General features: G+C 50.7%; 1 protein-coding gene across 3 annotated transcripts in view; it reads left to right on the top strand.

The window, feature by feature from the left end:
- The first annotated feature begins 5,066 nt into the window (after nt 1-5,066).
- Nucleotides 5,067-9,876, top strand: part of ARHGAP22 (Rho GTPase activating protein 22) — a 210,581-nt gene continuing 205,771 nt past the window's right edge. For 2 of the 3 annotated variants that reach the window (XM_023230184.2, XM_023230189.1), the window contains exons 1-2: nt 5,067-5,307; nt 8,738-8,900. In XM_023230184.2, the coding sequence (XP_023085952.2) occupies nt 8,849-8,900 (52 nt within the window). In that variant the 5' untranslated portion in view covers nt 5,067-5,307; nt 8,738-8,848. Of the gene's footprint in view, nt 5,824-8,737; nt 8,901-9,876 lie in introns of all 3 variants that reach the window. The other variant, XR_002735272.2, reaches the window with a different exon arrangement.

The following is a 9,876-nucleotide window of genomic DNA, read 5'->3' as shown; positions in this document are numbered from 1 at the left end:
TGTTTTCCAACTTGGTTCCATTCTCCCTGTCACTTTCAGGTACACCAATCAGATGTAGATTTGGTCTTTTCACATAGTCCCATATTTCTTCGGGGGTTTGTTCATTTCTTTTTACTCTTTTTTCTCTAAATTTCTCTTCTCACTTCATTTCATTCATTTGATCTTCAGTCACTGATACCCTTTCTTCCACTAGATCGAATTGGCTACTGAAGCTTGTGCATTCGTCACATAGTTCTTGTGCCATGGTTTTCAGCTCCATCAGGTCATTTAAGGACTTCTCTACACTGGTTATTCTAGTTAGCCTTTCGTCTAATCTTTTTTGAAGGTTTTTAGCTTCTTTGCAATGGGTTCGAACTTCCTCTTTTAGCTTGGAGAAGTTTGATCATCTGAAGCCTTCTTCTGTCAATTCGTCAAAGTCATTCTCCATCCAGCTTTGTTCTGCTGCTGGTGAGAAGCTGCATTCCTTTGGAGGGAGAGAGGCGTTCAGATTTTTAGAATTTTCATTTTTTCTGCTCTGTTTTCTCCCCATCTTTGTGGTTTTATCTACCTTTGATCTTTGGTGATGGTGACATACAGATGGGGTTTTGGTGTGGATGTCCTTCCTGTTTGATAGTTTTCCTTCTAGCAGTCAAGACCCTCAGCTGCAGGTCTGTTGGATTTTGCTGGAGGTCTACTCCAGACCCTGTTTACTGGGTATCAGCAGTGGAGGCTGCAGAACAGCAAATATTGCTGAACAGCAAATGTTGCTGCCTGATTGTTCCTCTGGAAGCTTCATCTCAGAGGGGTACCCTGCTGTGTGAGATGTCAGTCTGCCCCTACTGGGGGGTGCCTCCCAGTTAGGCTACTCAGGGGTCAGGGACCCACTTGAGGAGGCAGTCTGTCCATTTTCAGATCTCCAACTCCGTGCTGGGAGAACCACTACTCTCTTCAAAGCTGTCAGACAGGGACATTTAAGTCTGCAGAGGTTTCTGCTGCCATTTGTTTGACTATGCCCTGCCCCCAGAGGTGGAGTCTACAGAGGCAGGCAGGCCTCCTTGAGTTGCTGTGGGCTCCGCCCTGTTCGAGCTTCCTATGGCATTGTTTACCTACTCAAGCCTCAGCAATGGGGGCGCCCCTCCCCCAGCCTCACTGCTACCTTGCAGTTTGATCTCAGATTGCTGTGTTAGCAATGAGCAAGGCTCCCTGGACGTGGGACCCTCTGAGCCAGGCACGGGATATAATCTCCTGGTGTGCCATTTGCTAAGACCGTTGGAAAAGTGCACTATTAGGGTGGTAGTGACCCAATTTTCCAGGTGCTGTGTGTCACAGCTTCCCTTGGCTAGGAAAGCGAATTCCCTGACTCCTTGTGTTTCCCAGGTGAGGCGATGCTTTGCACTGCTTTGGCTCACGCTTGGTGGGCTGAGCCCATTGTCCTACCCCCACTGTCCGACAGGCCCTAGTGAGATGAACCTGGTACCTCAACTGGAAATGCAGAAATCGCCTGTCTTCTATGTCGCTCACGCGGGGAGCTGTAGACTGGAGCTGTTCCTATTTGGCCATCTTGGAACTGCCCCTCTACACTAGTTTTATTTTAATTCCTATTTGTCTTACGCATCTTTTTCCATTCATTTATTTTCAACATTTCTGTGTTCTAATGTTTTACATATGTCTCTTCACAAACAGCTACCATTGGATTTTTAAAAATTCCAACCTAAGTACTTCTTTCTTTTAATGTGTGAGATTAGTCTGTTTACATTTACTATGATTACTGATAAATTTATGGCATTTATACCTATTTTTATCTTATTCTTTTGTGTTTCTATTTATCGTAATTTTTATTTTATTGTTTTCTCCCTTTCTCCTTCTGTTGAATTGATTGGAATTTTTTGTATATAGCCCCCTCTACTGGTTTAGAAGTTATACGTTCTACTTCTACTCTTTACTTATTATTCTTAACATTTTTGACATGAATATTTGACTTTTAAATGCCTACCACTGCACTGTGCAATAGAGTAAGGCCACTAACCACATTTGAAATTAGATCAATTGAGCACTTAAATGTTTAATTTAATTTAATCTTAATTTAGAAATTGACACACAATCCAATTACTAAAAAGCTTTTACGTATGTTTAGAACAACTTGAAAATCTATTGTTAACTCTAAATTTTGTAAACTCTAAATACAGATAAAATATTTGTAGCAGAAATTTAGCATCCAAATTAGAATATGCTATAAATGTAAAATACACACCAGATTTGGAAGAGTTGGTATAAAAAAATACAAAATGTTTCAGTAAATAATATTTATAAATGATTACATGTGGAAATGATAGCATTTTGCATATATTGCCCTAAATAAAATGTTATTAAACTAATTTCACCTGTTTCTTTTTTAATACGGTTTCTTTTTTAATTTACTGCACTGTATGAATATTCGTTCCACCTCATCCTTAACACTCCCACCTTTTTTACTCCTCACTCACGCAGCATGATGCTCTGGTTTACCAAAATGTTTGCCAATTCCTCAGTCATCTCTGCACCCAGCTTCCCTTGCCTCCTTCACAGTTCAACTCTCTTCTTCCAGTTTCCGAGGCCACTTTGCAGGCTGCATTCTCTTCCAGTGTCACCGAGTACCCAGGCCCCGGACAGAGACCCCCTACCACGGCGCCATGGCCTCCACACCTGCTCCACGGTGGCTTCTCCAGCTCAGGGGGGCTGCCATGTGCAGGAGCCACAAGAGGCTGGCCCAGCCCGAATGCAGACAGGAAAGGGCACTCCAGGGAGGCACTGGACTCAGCCCCACACCCTCCATGTCCCTGCGGCTCCAATTCATAGTGGGAATAGGGATGATCAGCACCTCGTCCATTCCCTTAATCCCCTCCCAGAAAGAACTTCCGATTATCCTGGCCACAGCCTCCGGATCAGAATAGGGGCTTTAGCGTCCCCGTCATATAGGCCCCACCTGAGCAGGGCTGAGGTCAAAGCATCATCCTCTCTCCTGGGGTCTCAGGGAGCCGCTCTCCAGCTCCGCTCCTCACAGACGTGTCCCAGTCCGGTGACCCAGGACCTGGACCAGGGTGAGGGGAGAGGGGTGCTCATTGCCCCTTAAAATTTGCATCCAAGATAACTCACTTGCCTCACCCCGTTCCCAGCTGTGTACCCACAGAAGCATGTGTTTCCTGTGAGTGTTACCCAGGTGACTGCCCTGGACTTCCTGCAGCGGACAGAGCCCCTCTTCAGGACATCCTCTGTCCGTGTGCTGGTCATTGCTGTTGGAAAACCGAACAGCTCAAGTAGTGTGCTGAGGGCGCCACCTCGTGGCTCATACGAATCAGCTCCAGGTTTCTTCTTCCACTAATGTGACCCTTTTCAAAAAGGTGCAATCCCTAGGTTCTGGCATCGACTGACTTAAATATTTAAGCCCGTGAAACAATAGATAGCCCTGCAATGCTTATGACAACTAGAAAAACCAAACAACGTTGCTATATAAAAACAAAAGTATCCTAAGAACTCTAAACATGATCTACAGTGTAGTTCTGTGGCTTATATTTTAATTTCTCATGTAAATTTAAATGCAGAATATCTTTCAATGTGTGAGAAACTTGGTTTGAGAAGCAAAAACTGCCTTAGCTTCTGCCAATGATGATGATGGATGAAGCAGAAGACACAAGCACTTCCAGGGCCCCTGATAAAGGTTGCAGCTGGAACACACCATCCTGGCCAAGGGCATGAGCATGGTGTACTTAATGCGAGCTGGACACTTAGCTAAGTGTCCTGGCTGACTTTCCTCGCTTCATCTTCTAACAGACCCAGGGACTCAGCAGTATTACTATCCTCACTTCATACATGAGGAAGGGAACTCAAAGAGGCTGAGCCCCCTAGAGAGGCGGCTAAGAAGTGTCCGAGGCAAGAGTCAAACTCGACTCTCTGGCTCCCCAGTTCTGTTCTTTCCACCGAAGTTCATGCCGCCTCCTCCAGCAAGCCTGGAGAGTGAGTGAGCCCTCACCAGGGCACACACAGAGAAGGCCTGGCACAGTATTTTCAATGGAGCCCCCTATAGCTGTGGAGACTGACGGGGTCCAAGAACAGGATGCTATGACCTTGCTTCTCAGGTGCCCTGAGCTCTAGTGTTGTGGCAGGCCTTACCTCTGCCAGGTCCCACTCTCCACCATGGTCAACCTGCCCCACACCTGGAGTCTCCAGGGGCAGGCCAGAGGTTACCACAATGCTTAGCGTGAGTGATGACCCTGAGGCTGGACTGACCCAGCTCTGCCCAAAGGCCGAATCAGGCTCTCCAAGGCCATCAGCGCATGGCCAATCACCCTGCCTTTGTCAAGGACAAGACTGCAGATGAGTCCAGGTGAACCTGGACGCTGAACCCAAGTGAGTAGGAGGCCACTTCCTTCTTGGGGAAGGATCTCTCAGCCCAACACAGACTCCGAAAGCCAATTCAAGAAGAGCCACCTGCCTGCTTCCTCTGCTTTGACTTTCAAATGCCAGCCACACTGCGTGTGGCTCTGGGACCTTGGGGAATGGACTGACCCTTTGTGACCGTAGTTTCCCAGTCTATGAAATGGGGGAGATTTGGGTGGTGTGGGAGCCTTGGGAAGTGGCACCGATCCCCCTCGGCAATCTCAGGGGTCCTCCCCTGCTAGTGATTTCTCCAGCCCCCACTTCCTCCCCATACTTAAGACACAGAATTGGGCCAGCTATGCAGAATTTACCTGCTCCGAGGAAGACTCAGTAGAGAAAACCCTCGAAATCCCACATGCCCTGCCAGCAGCACGGGGTGCACAGGACGGTGAGCTACAGATGAGGCTGGGGCGAGATGAACTTGGGTAACCACAAGCCAGGAGGGAAGGCGCGGCGAGCGCTCCGGGTGCTCAGGAAGCCGCGTCCCCGATGCCCGCCAGGGGGCGCCGTGCACTAGGGCCCAGGAAGGTCGCCTCCGCCCGCGGCGCCACCCGCGCTGCCCGGCAGGGGTCAGCCTCGCCGGGCCATCCCCGACCCAGCTGCTTCAGGCTCTGGACCCTCGGGGACCGCCCGCCGCGCCGCATCCCTCCCCCCCCCACCCCTCCCCCGGCCCAAGAGGCGCCGAGTAGCCGGGAGCTTGGTCCTGCCTGAGGATGCGGGGCCCTGGGTGCATACCCCCGGCCCTGCTCGCCCTCTCATCACACGGAGGCCGGGGGCAGGGTCACGGCCAGGGAGCCTGCGGGGCTAAAGGAGCGGGCCGAGAGCTCAGGAGCTGCCGCCGGGCGGCGAGAAAGGAGCTCCAGGCAGGCCCCGGGCGGCCGAGGCGGGGGAGGAGACGCCAGGCCCTGGTTCCAGGTGAGCAGCCCCGCCCGCTCTGCTGGAGGCCCCGCTCACCGCTGGCGGGAGATGTGGGTGCAAGTCCTGGGGCGCACGTGGCCAGGCCACTGCCACGCCCGAGAGACGGGTTTTCGTCGCCACCTCGGCCCTGGTGAAGCCTGTGACTGGAGTGCCTCCCAGTCCCACCGTGATGCCCACCTCGGGGCACAGCCAGGTGCCAGGCTAACGCGCGTGATCCACAGTGTGCTGGGAAGTGCTGACTGTCATTGCGATTATCCGTGGTGGGGTGACGCCCGGGCAGGGTGCGCTGGCCTGGTTCCAGAAGACCTGGCCTCTCCAGCCCCCACAGGGCGCCCGTTTGCTGCGTGGCCCATGCGAGCGGCGGCTGCTCCTGGCTGAGTCATTCCGAGACAAGCGTCCAGCCCGCGCTCTCTGCCGCCCTTCCCAGCGCTGCCCAGCAGGCCCCGGGAACTGTGCCCAGCTGTGCCCGCTTAGCTGGTGCATGACCTGCATTTGAACTTGCTGCAAAGAAAGGTGGGTGAGGGAAAGGCGAGGGCTGGGGTGAGAGTCTGGAGAGCAGTCTCCTGTCCCTTCTCCCCCTGAGGTCACTGTCCAGCTGGTGGGCAGAGCTCTGTCCCCAAGCCTCCCAAAGGAGAGGCCCACGCTGTAGAACCTTGTCACCACTATTGGCTGAGGTTGGTAAGGGTCACAGAGGTGATTCCTAATAAAACTTCCCTAACCAGAGGTCTCCTGATGCAGCGTCTCCCCCCCAACACACACACACATCCACTCTCCATGGTGTGGGTGGAGGTCAGTGAGGAGCAGGGACCTCTCCGGGCACACAGGCCCAGTTCACTGCCTCTCGGGGGAGGGTCCCGAGACCAGGAAGGAGATTGAATCACCGACCTGGCCAAGAGGAAAGAAAGAAAGAGAGGGAGAAAGGGAGGAAGGGAGGAGAGAAAGAAAAGAAAGAGAGAGAAAGGAAGGAAGAAAAGAAGGAAGGAAAGAAGGAAGGAAGGAAGGAAGGAAGGAAGGAAGGAAGGAAGGAAGGAAGGAAGGAAGGAAGGAAGGAAGGAAGGAAAAGAAAGAAGAAAGAAATAAATAAATCAGCATGTCCACGGAGAGGAACTAACATTCCCCCTCTTCCTCTGTCTCTCCCTCTCTCTCCTCTCACACAGCACACACTCACACACACACCACACCAGTGGGGTGGTCTCATGTATCTTATCCTTAGGGCAACCTCACTGTGGGCACTGTATTTTGGAGCCCTTCTCCCCACCCTTGGTTGCAGTGGCTGGCATCCACTCTAGCATCCACCTCTTTTCCATACCAGCCGAGGTGGCTTTTACGAAGCCAACCCACCCTATTCCTGGTATAAGACCAGGTTGGCTTTAGCCAATCAGCACATTGCATTGGTTTGGGTGGTTCAGGGATGGGTGAGTGGCCCAACCAAGGCCATGAGGCCAGAAGAGATGCTTGGAAGTGTAGGGAGGGGCAGTTTCCCAGCACTTCTGAGAGACACTGTAAGATAGGCTCTTTCTTTGTCTTGGTCGTGAAAGAAAGCGTATTAGTTCCTGAAGCGAGCTGGTGTCCAGCATTTTTTAATAATGAGGGGATTTTGTTGAGAATGAAGCAGGCATTCCAGAAGCAAACAGGAGAACTGGAAAAAAAAAAAACCAGATTTGGTTAACATTGCCAAGTTGCTGGATCCAGTCATGCCTGAAGTCCACATTATGAGGGCTTTCCTACTCAAGGAACCAATAAATCCCCTCTTTTTAACTGGCTTTCTTGTTGTCTGCAGTTGAAAGTTTCTTACCTGGCAGTATTTTCTTTTTTGATCAAAGAGAAAATGGATATTTAGAAGGTATAAGGTTGCCAGATAAATACAGGACACCCAGTTAAATCTGAATAGTGTTTCAGGTCAACTATGCATACCTTTTTAGCAAGTATTATGTCCCATGCAATATTTAGAACAGTTACACTGCAAAACTAAGTGGGCATCCTATACCTTTTTTTGCTAAATCTAGCCCATGTCTAAATTCCCAGCACTCGAAAAAGGAAAACCTGGACTTGGTCCTAGAGTTTTTAATTCCAAACCCCCTGTACACCAGGTCATGGGATGGGCTTCTTGCTCTCACTCGTCTCTGCCTGTGTACCTGTGGGCTCTTATCAGCCTTGCACTCCGGCCTTTGCAACCCAAATTACTGCTTACTTTGTGGCAAGGACATGCTGGCACCTTGGGTTTTGGCCCTTGCTGCTCTCTTCAAGCAGTTGAGTGCCTGCCTGCTACCTCCTTCCGCTCCTAACTGTCCCTGGTCACTCCCCAGAGGCTCAGGTTGGCCCCCTTCTCTGTGCTGTTCCAACGCTCCCTTCTGAGAACATTAGCAGCAGGAACTGTCCACAGACCCCCAAGGCATGGGCCAAGATGACATTCCCCCAACACAGCCCACTGAGCACTGTCCAGCAGCCCAGGTTCTACCCTCCTGCAGTGGTGACAGCCCCAATTCCTGCACCCCCAAGCCCGGGTGTAGGAAGGATCTACCCTGCACTGAGCTACTGAGCACTAGCTATGCTTGTTTTATCTTTATAGCAGTGATTGGGTTTTAATTGCTTTCATGCTCTCTGCAATTGAAAGGTGTTTCACGTCACTGTCAATATACATGATGCAAGCTCAGTAGAGCAGAGGAGACAAGGAGGGTGCTGGGAAGACAATTCAGGTGCATGCCCTCCCAGGAGTCACTGCTCCACCTGAATCAATGCTGCCCTCATTGGAGCCTGCCTTTGCCTTAGACTGCCAGGACCACTATGTCAATGATGTTGATGGCTGCATAAACATCGCTTGGCTGTTTCATAATCGGGATTTTTCTTTTTGATTCTCCACAACTGTAAATTATGCTGTAATGATGCTAAATTTCCAGAAATGGAGTGGAGAAGCCATGCCATGAGCAGCCTGTGTGCCTGGTGAGGGTCTCACATGGGGTGTTCTTGGACTTTGACTGTCCCTCTGTGGGACTTGCTCTCCCCACTAACAGGACTGCTGTGCCCACCAGACGAAGACCATAAATGCATCCTGGAAGTCATGCTGTAAATTTGCAGTGTCCTTTGTACTTATTTCTAAGGCTTTCTGGAAACCCAGCTCCCCTTAAATCCAGGTCAGCTCATGGAAAAAAAAACAAATATAGCATCTGATGTGTGCTGAGGGCTTTGCTCACAAAGCCCCTTCTTTCCACTTCTCAATCCTCTGTTCTGAGAAGTGGTTGTCACCATCGTTCCCATTTTACAGATTTGAGGAACTGATACCCCAAGACCCCGTGACTTGCTCAAGGCCATTCCAAGATCCCTAGATGCACTTACGCTTAATGAATTAATTCCTCACAGCAAGGCTTCTTGTTTAAAATCCAAGAAAATACCAGATAAAGGGCATTCTAAATATATTTCTTTTCTATAGATGTGGATCTCCTGTTACTGGAAAACAGGAATTAGCTTGTCTGCTTGAGGATGTGGTTGGTTCTTTATAAAAAGGATACAGAAGAAATTTGCACAGACTGCCAGCTTCATTATGCTGCCGACAGCTTCCAGCAAAAGGAGGACGTTTGCAGCCAGATATTTCAGTAAGAATTTTATTATGTTCTATGTGGGAAATGATTACCTTTGCATTTGACTTCTTGCTTGAGGATGGGGTCCCTGGAGGCTGTCTTGGTCTTGTGGCTGAGAGCATCAGGCAGCATCTGTGGTCAGGGTTCTGACCTCCTTCAGCTCCTGGCAATGGCTGATGGCACAACCCCCACCCCTGAACTAATGCAGCTGCTCTGTGTCTGCCTGAAAAACAGAGGCTTCAGGGTCCTGGGCTCTACTGACTCAGGGTTCTGATTGCATTCAGAGTCTGTAAGGACCCCTATATCCAAGGACCGCTGGGGCAGTCAGCAAGTCCTTCACAGGGGAAAGCTGTGTGCAGCTGAAGGCTATTCTGTGTCCCTGCTTGGAAAGGATCCAGCCAAGGGGCTAGTAGAGAAATAGTGAGGACACCTCAGTAATCCTCAGTAAAGTGTCTGGGAAGTAACTGTTAGACCAAATGGGATGACTGTCTGTTTGCGTCCCTCAGTAAAGTGCCTGGGAGATAACTGTTAGACCAAGTGGGATGACTGTCTGGGTCACAGGCAGGGGCTGTTTTGGTGGGCTGTGCAGGTGAGGATTGGCTAGGTTATGCATGTGGGTCACAGGCAGGTGCTGACTGGGTGGGTTGTGCAGTTGCTGGTTGGGTGGGCTCTGCAGGTGAGGATTGGGTGGGTTGTGCAGGTGCTGACTGGGTGGGTTGTGCAGGTGCTGGTTGGGTGGGCTCTGCAGGTGAAGGTTGGGTGGGCTATACAGGTGCTGACTGGGTGGGTTGTGCGGGTGGTGGTTGGGTGGGCTCTGCAGGTGATGATTGGCTGGGTTGTGCAGGTGCTGGCTGGGTGGACTATGCAGGTGCTGACTGGGTGGGTTGTGCAGGTGCTGGTTGGGTGGGCTCTGCAGGTGCTGACTGGGTGGGCTATACAGGTGCTGGCTGGGTGGACTATGCAGGTGATGATTGGGTGGGTTGTGCAGGTG

Source organism: Piliocolobus tephrosceles, chromosome 9 (assembly GCF_002776525.5).
Source record: "Piliocolobus tephrosceles isolate RC106 chromosome 9, ASM277652v3, whole genome shotgun sequence".
In the NCBI taxonomy this organism is placed as follows: Eukaryota; Metazoa; Chordata; class Mammalia; order Primates; family Cercopithecidae; genus Piliocolobus; species Piliocolobus tephrosceles.
The sequence above is the reverse complement of the archived record's forward strand: the minus strand, read 5'-3'. Positions and strand labels throughout refer to the sequence as shown.